A 15227-nucleotide genomic window follows, 5' to 3' on the forward strand; every position below is an offset into this window, starting at 1 on the left:
CTTGTTAAATCCACTTCAAATCAGTGTAGATGAAGGGGAGGAGACAGATTAAAGAAGGATTTTTAAGCCTTGATACAATTGAGACATGGATTATGTATATGTGCCATTCAGAGGGTGAATGGGCAAGACAAAATATTTAAGTGCCTTTGAACGGGGTATGGTAGTAGGTGCCAGGAGCACCGGTTTGTGTCAAGAACTGCAACGCTGCAGGGTTTTTCACGCTCAGCAGTTTCACGTGTGTATCAAGAATGGTTCACCCTCCCAAAGGACATCCAGCCAACTTGACCCAACTGGGGGGAAGGAGGTTACAATTGAACCTAAAATAAGACATGGCCTGTCATGGCCCATCCCTGTTAACAAAGTGTTCATATTGTTCTCCCCTGTTCTCTCCCTCTTCTCTCCCTCTGGTATCTCTTTCTGGTTCTCTCCCTCTGGTATCTCCTCTGGTATATTTCTCTCTCTTCTCTCAGGTTACAGGGAGACCCTGGACATCCCCCGACTCTCTGACCCCTCCAGCCTCTTCCCAAGGGTCCTCCGCCGCAAGGCCCCCGCACCGCCTGTCCCTGTCCCGGTCTTGGAGCCCCTGACCATCATCAGCCCCTTGGAGAGGCCCAAGACCCTGGAGTTCGCCCCCCGGCCTCGGCCCACCCCAGCCAGGGTGCGACCGGACCCCTGGAAGCTGGGCTCCCTGTCCAGGACCCTGAGCTCATCCCCGGGCAGCAGCTGTGACAGTCCCCTGGGCTCTGGGGACAGCAGTGCCAGCACCAGCGCGGTCAGGCCCAACCTCATGGACATGGATGTGGATGGACAGGATCTGGACGGCACCGTGCCCCTGTGTGAACAGCACCAGGCTGCACAGCTCTGTGGACAGAACTACGGCTAAGCCACACTCTGCAACATTACCGTATATGGGCAACACTACTCCTAGTGCACACTTCAAAGACTCCTTAGTATGCCCACTTTATTCCTGGTAGCCAATCCTTTTGCGAACAGTACTTATCCTCGAGTCCACTCTGAAGCCTACTTGTGCGGGCTGTACCTCTCTCCTGGTGGTTACTCCTAAGCCTTGTGCCCCCTAGTCTCCTAGTACACACCTAAGCATCCGGGACAGCACTTGTCTTAGTGTCCCTTCCAAAGCCGCCCAGTGTGGGACAACATTCCTCTAAGTGACCACTCCGCAGCCTCTAGAGTCCAAACCTTTAGTGCCCTAGTGACCAGTGTGCCCTCCTAACCTTCCGTATATATTACTCGTCCTCTAAAAGGAACATGTAAGCCATTACGCTTCCCAGGCAGACACTTCTAAGTGCTCATCCCTATCCATCATTTCCTATAGTGGGACCCGTTCTGCTAAACCACTCCGCGGACTCTTGTCTGTCTCTGCTCTCTCCTTCCCCAAAGACTAGGGCTGAGGCTTTGCCAGCCGTAGACACTTCGCGCCTCTCATCAGGGTTGGAATCGTTGTACGCTGACTCTTGGGAGTGCCCTTGAAGTGTCCATGTTAATAGTTGTTTTGTGGGGTTGCCCTGATTGGTTACGAGAGCACCTCTGGGTGCCGTGTGAACCCTGCTGCCCCTCCTTCATAATTACATGTAGTCACGGCAGGTAGACGCTCAAATCCTGAGCGACTTCCAAATCAGTGCGTAAGTTGCCCTCTTCTTGAGCGTCCCCTTCTATAGAACTAATGTCCATCTCCCTCACCTCCACATAGCATCTTCCTGTATAGGGATGGTGTCTGTCCTGCCCCCTCTCCCCAAAGGCCGTGACAGGAACAGGGAAGCCATTTTAAGCTCCACAGCACAATGGACAGGACTTTGCTTCCTCAGCTCTGTATCGGCGAATGAGTTTGATTCTTCTCAACGCTTGAACCATTCCAGCCATAGCCTGTTTAGCACAGCATTTTCTATTGGTTTGGCGAATTGTGGGTCTGTATGGGTGTACTCTGTGTGCGTGCGCGCGTGTGCTTGTGTTTTGTTACCACATGTTATTTAAGTGTGAAGGATGTACTGAGGAACTAACAGGTCCGTTGTAAGAGAGCCGAAACAGGATGCTTTTCTCCCCCTCATTCTTTACCTTACGTCCTCATAGGGTTGCAAAATGTCCGGTAACTTTCCCAAAATTCCCTGGTTTACCAGAAACCCTGGTTGAAAGATTCCTGGAAGATTTCTGGAAAACATGGGAATTTGGGGAAAGTTGCTGTAAATGGGAAACTCTATGTCCTCATAACCTGGAGTTTCTCAGCAAACGTCCTCTCTCCCACCATCATCACTGCTCTGTATAGAGCCCCTTATACACTTTGCTGTATGGATAGTTTGCTACAACAACAGCAGGTCCTCTGAGAGCAGAGGAGAACCATGGGAAATGAGGGTAAATCCACTTGCAATAAATGGTTAATGAATACTACCTGTTTTCTACAACAACAAAAATATTCCCACATTCCGTACCCCTGACTTCCTTTCCCTACCTACTGGATAGTGATACAGCATCATTGAAGGGAAAAGGGCACAATCTTTGGTTAAAGATAAATGATATTGACATTGACATGTCGCAAGAGTACAGACTGTGAAGGACTTGACTCAAGGTGCTCGGGACGTGGACGGCGAATCGAGAGAACTCTGGATTCTCTCGCAGGCCCATGAGAGCACCATACTGTCTGGTTGCTGAAAGAAGATGAAGAATGACACTTTTTAATGGCACAGTTGGTCAAGGCTACATACAAGTATTTACTTGACTGTGTGCGGGAGTGTTTGTATGTATGTGTGTGTATGCGTGTGTGCGTGTGTTTAGTGTTATTATTTGTATGGGATGATGTCAATCCCATAGGTAGAATGGTGAGCCAAACTCATCCTTATTCTCCTTGTGTGGTTAAGAACGCTCAGAGTATTTATTAAAATTATTGTTATAATTGAAATAATGATTAATTATTGTTATTATGATTCTCTTTACGGAATATCTGTATATATATATTTGTTAATATAACACAGACCAACCAAGAAAAACCGAGCAAACTACAGACTGACGTTCATGGACAGTGTGGACGGGCGGATGTGTTCGACCAGTCTCACTCTGTGACGTTCTGGGATACCTGACGAGAGAGGGACGTGTTGTTGACTGTTGAGGTGTGATGATGAATGATTTAATGAATGACAAAATAAAAGAGGAAGAGACGTGCTTGCTTTGTCTCTGCTGTTCCTGTCTCTCTCTCTGTCTCTCTTTCGCTCTGTCTCTCTTTCTCTCTGTCTCTCTCGCTCTCTCTCTGTGTCTCTGTGTCTCTCTCTCGCTCTCTCTGTCTCTCTCTCTCTCTGTGTCTCTCTCTGTCTCTCTCGCTCTCTCTCTCAAACTCTGTGGAGTTATATCCATAAGGTTGACTCTCTTGACATTATAATATACATTCTATTCTACCATAAGCTCTAGGGTTTGTAATAGCCGAACATTTACAGCACTTATTTTCAAGTAGCACACATTATACTGGATCTCTGTGACCAGGACAAAGGTCTGGCTGCAATAACAGTGAACCTCCTCTAGATGTCATCAAAGCTCATCACGACACGTCACTATTGTCCTTTACTTTGCCAAATACACTTACAAGGACAAGTATGGTACAGGTTGTGCTTTTTGATAATCATTTAGTTGTTCACAGGTATCTTTCAGGTTTTCTTCTGTGGCGTTGTATCCTCTGACATTATCCTTTGTCTGGTTGTTATGAGTATTACGAGATGGTGGCCCCTTGAGCATGAGACGACCCTGACTAAAAAGTCCCACAGGACCTCTGCAGGATTTTCTTTTGCCGTTGTGACGGAATTGTGAAGGTGACGTGTAGGAATGTTGTCTAATGTGTGACTCCAGCATCGTGTTAACAATGAAACATCTCTGATATATTTACTTTACGTCTCAATATCTCAGATACCTGACTTAATCGAACAGGCTCATAGAGATGCGTTCTCAGCCCAGTTTGTACCTGTGCTAACGGCCGTCATTTGTCCTGATCTTGTCAACATTCTGATTGGGACCACATATTAGCCATTGCAGCTACACATGATATTAAAATGTGTCTCTTACCTATCCACTGTGTCTGTGTCTGCACTGTCACCAGATGTCCCTGTACGCAAATCATTTAACATATATTGTTTAAAAAAAAACATCTATTCATTTATTTTTTAAATACTGATGCCATAAGTCAATGGTGCCGCCTGTCAATGGTTTTAAAGGGATGGATAATGATGATTTAAATAGTTTCACTGTCCAGATCAAATCAAATCACATTGATTTATAAAGCCCTTTTCACATCAGCAGATGTCACAAAGTGCTATACAGAAACCCAGCCTAAAACCCCGAACAGCAAGCAACGCAGATGTAGAAGCACGGTCCATCTACACTTGTAAGATATCCAGACACAATGCATCTCTGACTACCTCGGGAGGTCGTCCGAAAGACTTGATCCCAATCAGACCACATTAAGTATTTTAATTGTCTACACCTGTCTAAAAACGTGGGGACAATCAAAATGTGGACAAGATCAGAACATGGGACGCATGTTAGCACTAGGTATAAACCTCGGCTCGTGGCAACAGGCAGTGTGTGTGAAAAAGCATCATCAGCTGTTCGTTCAGCTAATCTGTGACATGAGGTGACATGAGTTAATAAAAACATGGAACTCATGAATATATTAATCGAAACTGAAAAACGAAATTAGGTTTTCTGAGAAGGCACAAATAACGATGCAAGACGGAATGTCAGTCAACTCACGCACACGTACACACGCACGTACACACACACACACACACAAGCATACACACACACACAGTCCTGATCCATTTCACTGCTCTGTCTGTCTGTCATTGCGAGCCGCCGATCACACACCGTTCCAGACGCCAGCCCAGCCAGTTGCCTAGCAACCGCTCTTCACATCCATGGCAATGCTATTAAAAGCAATAACAAAGAAAAAAGGAAAAGGGACGATGGAGGAAATTTTGACTCAATAAGGATTTGTTTAGAAAGGTCTCATGTATATCCTCAATTCACCTCTGGGTTTCACCAGTGCTGAGGTCGTTGCATCACAATGCTTCTCTGTCCCCCGTCTGAAACCTAGTGACACACGCACACATGCACGTTCGCACTCACACACCCATTGCGTCTATATGTTTGTTCCTATTCCTGTTCCCCTGTTGTCTTCTTACTTCCTCCATTTCTTGCTCTTTTCTCGCTGTGCATATCTCAGCATGTCTCTCCTCCTTTCCTCCTCCTCTTTTCTCCCTCCATCTTTCCCCGAGCACCTCTCAGCAGGTCTATCCCACTGGGCACAGACGTCTATTCAACGTCTATTCCAACGTTGTTTCAACCAGTGTGTGCCCAGTGGGATATCTCGCCGCACCATCCCTCTTTCTCTCCCCCCTCCATCTATCCTCCAACGCGTTTCTCAGCATCTCTCGCTCTCTCCTCCACCCCCCCCCCCCCCCCTCTCTCTCTCTCTGGAGCTCAGGGAGCCATTAAGCAGGGCAGTCAGTAGTAATAGACAGATTATTACCTTTGGAGGGAGAAGAGAAGCAGGGGAGGGAGAGGGGTGGGCAGAGAGAAGTGTGTGTCGTTGTGTACCTCCTACAGTGAGGTAGCACCATGCACTCAGACAACCCTGAAGACAATCACACGGCACAATTATTTCTCCTTTTAAACTTTATTTATAGTCCTCATTTACCAGTCAATAGTGCATTCCCGGGCTAGCAGTTCAATGTAACCAGTTATCATGTCCTCCAATGTTAATATTTAACGGACATTTCCTCGCATGGTCCAATGGGAAAATGTACTTATAACCATGATGTACTCATCTTCAAGTCCTTCTCTCTGGTACAAGCAAACGAGAGAGAGAAAAAGGAAAGGAAACAGATGAGTTCTTTGTTGCTGTAGCTCATAAAGACCTCTACTGTTTAACTGGTTCGGTTCTCCAACGCCCACTTTCTTCAACGAGATCCACTGTCACTTTGTGGGGGTTTCACAGACTCCTGGAGGAGGTGTACGGACCTTCCCAAAACATGGGACAACAAATCTTAATGAAACATCTACACAGACCGACACAGTGACAGAGAGCCTGTGGTGCTTTTATACCAAACTCACTTTCCCCTTCACTTGCTGTCTCATCAGTTGATGAAATAACTCAATAAAGTAAAGCTTTTTAACAGCCATTTGTTTTTCTTTTCAGTTTTGTATTTATCCCCCACAATTGTTTCATAACCACAAAAACGACTTTGACATTTTGACAAACATGTACCTCAAATGACATCAAAGGAAAGAGATAAAAAAAAAAGAGCCCGTATTTACTTTCCCAGTCCTCTTTTTAGTTTGTGCATTTGCCGTACGTTTTCAGAACTAGGCTGCTATAGAGAGGATGTCTCTCTCGATCTATATTTGTACAGACAGCGTGTTGTAACATCCTGCCCACGATAACTGGTCCAGGGTCATTCCATTGTTTATCTCACAATGGGTCATGTTAGGGCAGGGGTGGGAAGAACTTAGCCCTGACCTGTTTATATGTGTCGACAGTAACCGTAGACATGGAGCGAGAATGCACATTGGGACAACAGGATGGTGGACGGATGCATTGGAGATAGGACCACGGGGAGAAAACCTATTCCCAAGAACACCATGCGTGAGGAGGGCCAGCTTAGCCAGCCATAGGGACTAATACAACACTACTGCTTTCCTGTTCTATTTTGGAGCGACAGTGGTGAGGTTAAGAGAGTAAGAGACAGAGAGGTACACTACATCTCATTCCAAAATCATGGGCATTAATATGGAGTTGGTCCCCCTTTGCTGCTATAACAGCCTCCACTCTTCTGGGAAGGCTTTCCACTAGATGTTGGAACGTTGCTGCGGGAACTTGCTTCCATTCAGCCACAAGAACATTAGGGACGACACTGATGTTGAGCGATTAAGTCTGACTCGCAGTCGGCGTTCCGATTCATCCCAAAGGTGTTTGATGGGGTTGAGGTCAGGGCTCTGTGCAGACCAGGCAAGTTCTTCCACACTGATCTCAACAAATAATTTCTGTATGGACCTCGCTTTGTGCATAGGGCATTTTCATGCTGAAACAGGAAAGGGCCTTCCCAAATTGTTGCCACAAAGTTGGATGCACAGAATCATCTAGAACCTCATTGTACGCTGTAGCGTTAAGATTTCCCTTCACTGGAACTAAGGGGCCTAGCTCAAACCATAAAAACAGCCCCATACCATTATTCCTCCTCCACCAAACTTTACAGTTGGCACTATGCATTGGAACAGGTAGCGTTCTCCTGGCATCCGCCAAACTCAGATTCGTCTGTCGTACTGCCAGATGGTGGTGCGTGATTCATCACTCCAGAGAAGACGTTTCAACTGCTCCAGAGTCCAATGGCGGCGAGCTTTACACCACTCCAGCCAACGCTTGGAATTGCGCATGGTGATCTTAGGCTGCTCGGCCATTGAAACCCATTTCATGAAGCTCCAGACGAACAGTTCTTGTGCTGACGTTGCTTCCAGAGGGAGTTTGGAACTCCGTAGTGAGTCTTGCAACCAGACGATTTTATGAGCTAAGTGCTTCAGCTTTCGGCATTCTAGTTCTGTGAGCTTGTGTTGCCTACCACTTCGCGCCTGAGCTGTTGTTACTCCTAGGCGTTTCCACTTCACAATAACAGCACTTACAGTTGACCGGGGCAGCTCTAGCAGGGCATAAAACTGACTTGTTGGAAAGGTGGCGTGCCACATTGAAAGCCACTGAGCTCTTCAGTAAGGCTATTCTACTGCCAATGTTTGTCTATTGAGATTGCATGGCTGTGTGCTTGATTTTATACACCTGTCAGCAACAGGTGTGGCTGAAATAGCTGAATCGACTAATTTAAAGGGGTGTCGACATATTTTTGTACATATAGTTGGAAATCAATTTAGAACTGTGTTTATTTTATTTTACCGCTTTTTCTCCCCGATTCCATGAAATCCGATTGGCAGTTACAGTCTTGTCCCATCGCTGCAACTCCCGTACGGACTCGGGAGAGGCAAAGGTCGAGAGCCGTGCGTCCTCCGAAACACAACCCCGCCAAGCCACACTGCTTCCTGACACACTGCTCGCTTAACCCGGAAGCCAGCCGCACCAATGTGTCGGAAGAAACACCGTACAGCTGGCTACCGAAGTCAGCGTGCATGTGCCCGGCCGCCACAAGGAGTCGCTAGAGTGCAATGGGACAAGGACATCCCAGCCGGCCAAACCCTCCCCTAACTCAGATGACGCTGGGCCAATTGCACGCCACCTCATGGGTCTCCTGGTCACGGCCAGCTGCGACACAGCCCGGGATTGAACCCGGATCTGTAGTGACACCTCTACCACTCGGTAGGGCTGGAACGGTGTTCTTAATGTTTGGTATACTCCCCCCCAACCTTATTGTTGTTACTGATTGTTCTGTTTCATTGACAATCCCGATTATTATTATATATTTTTTTATTATGTTAATATTTTTAAGCATATCCATTTCCAAAATAGGCTTTGGCAATATGGACATTGTTACATTGGGCCAATAAAGCAATTCAAATTTAATTGAACTGAGATAGAAGTAGGGAGAGAGATGAGAGAGAAAGAGAGACGGGGGGGAAAGAGGTGGAGAATGATAATCAGAGAGAGAGAGAGAGTGAGAGAGAGTTCTTGGTGGTTCCACACCATGTTGCTGTTACCCTGCTACCAAGGTGTTAACCTCCCCACAACCTCTTCACAACGCTGCTTTAACATAATCCCATCTCTACGGTTTCAGAGCGACATGGTATTCCTGCTGTGTTAGTGGTCCTGCTGGCCCATTTCTCTCTCCAGTGGAACCTCTGGCTCATGCAAGTTTGCTCCAGGCATCGTGCTGCTGCCTCTCCAGAGTCTCATCGACAGACTTTGGTCCCAATTCCCCTCATATTAGGTCACAGGCAAATGAGGAGAACTGTTATCGTTTTGATATTGTATTATCCACTCCTCTGATGTTTTTGGGAATTATTCTTCTCGTGGCTCACGTTGGCCAAGGCAGATGGCTGCTGCTGGCCCTAATTCATTTCTGTATGGGACCATATAAGTCTCGTAAAATCAACCTATGCAAGATGCAAGATACCTTTTCAGGCTAAACTGCTGACTACTCCATTAACCAATTCCACGTGGGATAAATGGGAAATGGGGGCACAACATGCAATGTTAAAGAAAGCAACAAACCAGACATGATCCCTGGCATCTGGATTCAAAATGGCGTCCACTTGAGCCACACATTACCATGCAGGGGCTTGGCTTGCACATAGGGTGAAGGAAACTGGGTTCCATGGTATTAGATGGAGAAATTAAGCTCATGCTTTAACATTTGGTCAACTCAAACCTCTCCTTAGAACAGGGCAGGTACTTCTAAGTATTTCTAGAAATCCTAGCAACCCTATAGCTACCAACCTCAATGGGATTTGTCTTGAGAAAGTATACAGTGGCATGATGGGTCTGTAGGTGTAATATGTCATTAGCTGGCCTTGCCCCAACCACAATCCTCACTCGTCTTGGTCTATCACTAGTGTTGTGTAATCTGCCTACATAGACAGCACATTTTTAAATGTTTTTTTTCTCATTTTTTTTGTTGCAACACTGATATCTATCAAAATATACACAATTAAGTGGGAATCTCAAATGGCACACTCCTGATGATGGTTGAGACACTTCAGAAGGATACAGTATCTGTGATCGGATTCCCTGCACTAACACTGGCCAGAGTGTCTCGTGATGTCACTGATGTCTGGGAGGATTCAGCATTAGCGATAAAGGGCCTGGAAGTAGAAATTCAGAGTAGAAAGCAGAAGAGAACTCTGTGCAGCCAAGGGTGCTTGTTGGAACCTCAATCCCACTGGCTATTTTCCATAGTGACATCATTAGCTAGAAAGCAGGGGGGGGGGGGGTAACAGTCTGACAACACAACACATTCCAGGGGGGATTGGACAACAGATTCAAGACACCAGTTCACAAAAACACACCAGTTAACAGCAGAACAGCGAGCCTGTTGGGGAGTTTGTTTGTTAGAAAGAGAAAGGTCACACATTTTGCTTTATAACAACTAAGTACAATGTAATATCAACAGCAAAATCAAAAAAACGATCAAAGGACAAATTACAAACACTTGAATTAGCCCTTGAATTCAAAACAGTCCAGAAACTGAGACGAGACACTAAAAGCAGAAAACAAAAAAAAAAGAAGATTGAATATGAGCGCAAAGGCAGGCTTGTCTGAAGACTATTCCTGAATGAAAAAGACAGAGACGTAGCGTGCTAGCTAGCCTGATCTGTACTCTAGCCGGGCTGAGGCTGGGGAGACAGTCTCTCTCAGGGACAGTCTGGGTCAGTGGCTTTCAGACCTCCATGTAATAGGGCGGGGTCAGAGTGTACAGTTCAATTAGCCTAACGTCTTGAAATGTGTCACACCTCTTGCTTTCTCCCAAACTCCTTCCATTGCCCTCCCCTGGTACCTTCCCCAACCCTGGACCTCTCCTCAGTCCTCACAACGAAAAAGAAAATAAGAAATTATACTTTATTTTTTTGTTTAAATTACACTTCTACTAAATTACGCAATGTTCTTTGTTCATATATTTTTTTCATTTTTTTTCCCATTCAGACAACCATGACTGTTTTGTATGAATATAGTACAGCATTTCCCTTTGCTTTTTTTTTTGTTGTTGTTGGCTTGGCAGTCGGCATCTTGGGTACAGATCAACAGCTCCTGGGGGAAGAAGAGAGGCAAGGAGGAGAAGAGAGGGGGAGAAACGGGGCTTTTTCTGCCCTGTTCTTTTACATGGTTGCAGCGCATCACTGGGGCTACTCATCAATGAGACTGGGCTCGATAAAGGAGGAGAGGAGGTCAGAGAGGAGATGTAGGATGGGTCATAGAGTAGGCCATAGTGACAGAGGCCAAAAGGTCAAAGGTTAGCCCAGGGCCTCTTTGCCGCTCTCTCGCTCCCGCTGACCCTCCCTACTCATCTTCATCTCCGTCAACTGGATGTACCGCAGCACGTTTGTGTCTGTGTCAGAAAGAGGGAAAGAGAGGGGAGCGAGAAAGGGAAAAGGAGAGAGAGAGAGAGAGGGAGAAATAAAGATAGGGGGAGATTATTGTTAGTGTTGTAGCTGGCATTAGGTGACATGTCCTGATAAGATTACACGAGTAAACCAGATTCTCTCTTCATTGACACACTTTGAAAAACGCCGACCGGCAGTACTGTCTCATCCTACCTGAGGGCTCGCGGTTCTTGGCGTCACGCAGGTAGCGCAGGGCACATTCGTAGTCGCCCAGGTGGTAGCAGGCGATGCCGGCGCGGTACATGGCCTTGAAGTGGTCCCGCTGGTGGCCCAGCACCTTCAGGCAGTACTCCTTCACACGCTCATAGTTCACCAGCTCTGACTGCAACAGGCACGCTGCACAGAGAGAGGGACGGAGGGGAGAGTGAGAAAGTCACGTCAGTCATTTCTGTACCGTCGTGTATTGCTTTGAAAATGTTGTCTGGTTGGCTCTTTTCGCGCCAGTATAGCTTGTCGGTATCGAGCTGAATTGAGAGAGAGGTGGTGGTGAAGGGGTAGGGAAAAAAACAAGTTTGGACAGCTTGGAGAGAGAGAGTGAGCGAGAGAGCGAAAGAGAGAGAGAGAGAGAGCTGACGTGCCACGCCTTTTATTAAACAGCTACAGCACTACTTCTTCAGGATGAGAGGGAGATATAAATAACTAGAAGCTAGGACGCTGCAACAAAATATCCCGTCAATGTACCATACATTCAAATAGAGAATTTAGCTTATGCTGTTCAGTAAATTCAAAAAGAGAGAACTGCTGTTGAACTAGCCCCGGAAAACGAGGGAGGAATCTAGCTAACTTGGCACACCTTGAGAGTGAAGGATTATTACTGTAAAGCTTTATTTTCCTGACGTGGCAGACATGAAGTGGAGAGAGGGGCATGAGATAAGAGAGAGAGAGGGGGGCGGGGGGGGGGGGCAGAGAGGACAGCAACACAATTAGACCCAACCAAATCATGAGAAAACAAAAAGAGAATTACTTGACACATTGGAAAGAATTAACAAAAAACAGAGCAAACTATAGCGCTATTTGGCCCTAAACAGAGAGTACACAGTGGCAGAATACCTGACCACTGTGACTGACCCAAACTTAAGGAAAGCTTTGACTATGCACAGACTCAGTGAGCATAGCCTTGCTATTAATAAAGGCCGCCGTAGGCAGACCTGGCTCTCAAGAGAAGCAGGCTATGTGCACACTGCCCACAAAATGAGGTGGAAACTGAGTTGCACTTCCTAACCTCCTGCCAAATGTATGACCATATTAGACACATATTTCCCTCAGATTACACAGATTCACAAAGAAAACAAACCCAATTTTGATAAACTCCCATATCTATTGGGTGAAATACCAGTGTGCCATCACAGCAGCAAGATTTGTGACCTGTTGCCACAAGAAAAGGGCAACCAGTGAAGAACAAACACCATTGTAAATACAACCCATATTTATGTTGATTTATTTTTCCGTTTGTACTTTATCTATTTGCACATCGTTACAACACTGTATATAGACATAATATGACATTTGAAATGTCTTTATTCTTTTGGAACTTCTGTGAGTGTAATGTTTACTGTTCATTTTTGATTGTTTACTTCACTTTTGTTTATTATCTACTTCACTTGCTTTAGCAATGTTAGCATATGTTTCCCATGCCAATAACGCCCTTGAATTGAATAGAGGGGGAGAGAGAGGTGGGGAGGGAGAGAAGGCGGTAGAGAGGAGATAGGCAAACAGTGAATGTCCGAAGGGAACCAACAGAATAAAGAGACAGGTGATACGTGGCAGGAGATAGTGATGACACTACTGAGACTGGGAAGGGTAGAGTTCAGAGAACAGCACTTTGGAGACACTGTGTTTCATGGAGGTCATTAATCGTCTGGGTGTGCCTTACAGCAGCACTTACACACACACACACACACACACACACACACACACACACACACACACACACACACACACACACACACACACACACACACACACACACACACACACACACACACACACACACACACACACACACACACACACACACACACTTTATTGCAGCTTTTAGTCCAGTGAAGCTTTTAGGTATTTGACGATGGGTCATCTCAAGGCTTTCTGATCACTCAGTCGTCCTCCTCCTCTCCTCCTCTCCTCCCTTCATACGTATACCTCCCCGTCATTCATACTGAAGCCTGTATCGGTACAAGAACATCTCAGTATTTTTTATTATATCCTCTTTCCATCTGTACCTTTCTATTTACATGCCTCCCTCCCTCCCTCCCTCCCTCCCTCCCTCCCTCCCTGCCCATGACACACAGACAGCTCTGTAAACAGCATAAGTCAGGGTCTATTAGCTGGGAGCCAGGGTGAGTCAGGAGTGAGAGACAGGGAGGGAGGGAGAGAGAGGGCGACAGAGCCGCAGTGGGAGGAGGGAGGGGGGGGGCAGGGGGAGGGTTACGCAAGGAGGGGGGGATGTGTTCCAGCGCTTGTCAACTTCCTGTAACTCACAGCGGTCTCTGGGATAGTGCGTGTGTTTGTGCGTGCGTGCGAGCGTGTTTGTGTTCTGCCAATAAGCCAATGGACAACAAGATAGGATAAGGTAATGGAGCCATGTCGATTACATCTAGCTTTGGGCGTCTGACTGCAACACAAACGCATCACTCTAAGTAACGCAACATCTCACCCAATAGATCTATCCCTGTTTGTGTTCTGGGGCTGACTAAAGATTGTAGGTAGAGACCTGCTACACAGTTCATTTCATTCCTGGGTCGTTCCACGAGTGTAGTACATTTTGGGTAGTGTAACTTGGTAAAAATAACTATCCATTTCACCATAATTTGAACATTCTGTCATAACGAGCACATTTCAACTTCATCCCAAAAATATTTTCCCATCTCAAGGGGTTAAATTAAAAAGATGAATATAGTGAGTGCCAATGAAATGCTATTAAAGTAACAGGGTTGATCGTATCAGGGTGGAGGTTTTCGTCTTAAATAGCCATCAATCCCCTCGTGACAGGGGGAAGGAAAGCATGTTCTGTGCAACAGGGAGGGGGCAATGTAATGCAAGTTTCTCCATATTAAAACGCAAGCTCAGCTCCACTAGTCGCGGAACGACCCTACCACCACTGGTCTGCTAAAACCTCTCCACCCCTTTCCTCCCGTCGACTCCTCAAATGTTCCCTCTCTCCCTCCCTCCCATTAGCCCTCGCTCCCTCCGCTGTTTGTCTACTCTGTTGATAAACCCTCAACACCTCCGGACATGAATGTCAACACTTTTCGTGACACTAGACCTTGTTCCTACGCATGCAACGAGAAGGGGGGGGGGTTGGGAGGGACGAGATGGGGGAACAGAGGGGTTGGCGCACACACACACGCACACGTCTACAGGCACACACACATAGTTCCAGCAAGTTCAGGTGTCTTTCGAGCCACTAGGGAGCTAAAATCGAAAGCTAGGGGATGGAGAACTCTCGTGTTTGATAAGTGGATACGAGTCCGCAGCTTCAAGATCACAACCGAGGGGCCAAAGGTCAAATCATTTCCTTATTCTAAACAGTCTGCCTGCCAGGTAGCCACATCAGATTCCCTCTATGTACTTTAGATATGAACCATATTCCTTTTCCCATCCAGCCAACTATTTTAAAAAATGACGGACATTTTGCCTGTCTTCCCTTCTCTCCCTTCCAGCATCCTCCAGGGGTAAGGGAGACAGTGGAGTACGGGAGAGCTTTCAGCCGATTCAGTTACAGCAAATAATGGCCTTTCGTAACGGCTAACGCTGTTAAGAGTGTTCTATTCTCTCACAAATACACAAGACACACACACACACACACACCACAAACGCATGCACGCGAGTGCACACGCACACACACAAATGTATCCACATTAATAGGATTAAACATAGAGTGTAAAAGAACGGGCCTGAACAAACCCAGGTAGAAATAGACACACACAGACACAGACACACACACACACACACACACACTGCACCACCTCAGAGCCATTAGACAGATGGATGGGTTGTCAGGGTGAACGCATTGAGGGCGGTATCCAGACACGGTGTAATAATGGTAGCATCGTCAGAGCCGGGCCCAGGATGGCGAAAAGGCTCCTTCGCGTTACAACATGACTGGCCTTTTCCTTCTACCCTCCTCTCCTCTTTCCTCA

General features: G+C 46.5%; 2 protein-coding genes across 2 annotated transcripts in view; one reads left to right on the forward strand and one right to left on the reverse strand.

Annotated features, from left to right (window-relative positions):
* LOC129832403 (mitogen-activated protein kinase kinase kinase 10-like) overlaps positions 1–3168 on the forward strand; it is a 32772-nt gene extending 29604 nt beyond the window's left edge. Inside the window, exon 11 of the mRNA XM_055896431.1 lies at positions 471–3168. Within this exon, the coding sequence (XP_055752406.1) occupies positions 471–883 (413 nt within the window). The 3' untranslated portion in view covers positions 884–3168. The remainder of the gene's footprint in view (positions 1–470) is intronic.
* Positions 3169–5649: 2481 nt separating this feature from the next.
* Positions 5650–15227, reverse strand: part of LOC129832404 (tetratricopeptide repeat protein 9A-like) — a 36783-nt gene continuing 27205 nt past the window's right edge. Inside the window, exons 3-4 of the mRNA XM_055896433.1 lie at positions 11242–11424; positions 5650–11033 (exon numbers count right to left, since the gene is read on the reverse strand). Of these exons, the coding sequence (XP_055752408.1) occupies positions 10939–11033; positions 11242–11424 (278 nt within the window). The 3' untranslated portion in view covers positions 5650–10938. The remainder of the gene's footprint in view (positions 11034–11241; positions 11425–15227) is intronic.

This window comes from Salvelinus fontinalis, chromosome 33 (genome assembly GCF_029448725.1).
Source record: "Salvelinus fontinalis isolate EN_2023a chromosome 33, ASM2944872v1, whole genome shotgun sequence".
NCBI classification, from domain to species: domain Eukaryota; kingdom Metazoa; phylum Chordata; class Actinopteri; order Salmoniformes; family Salmonidae; genus Salvelinus; species Salvelinus fontinalis.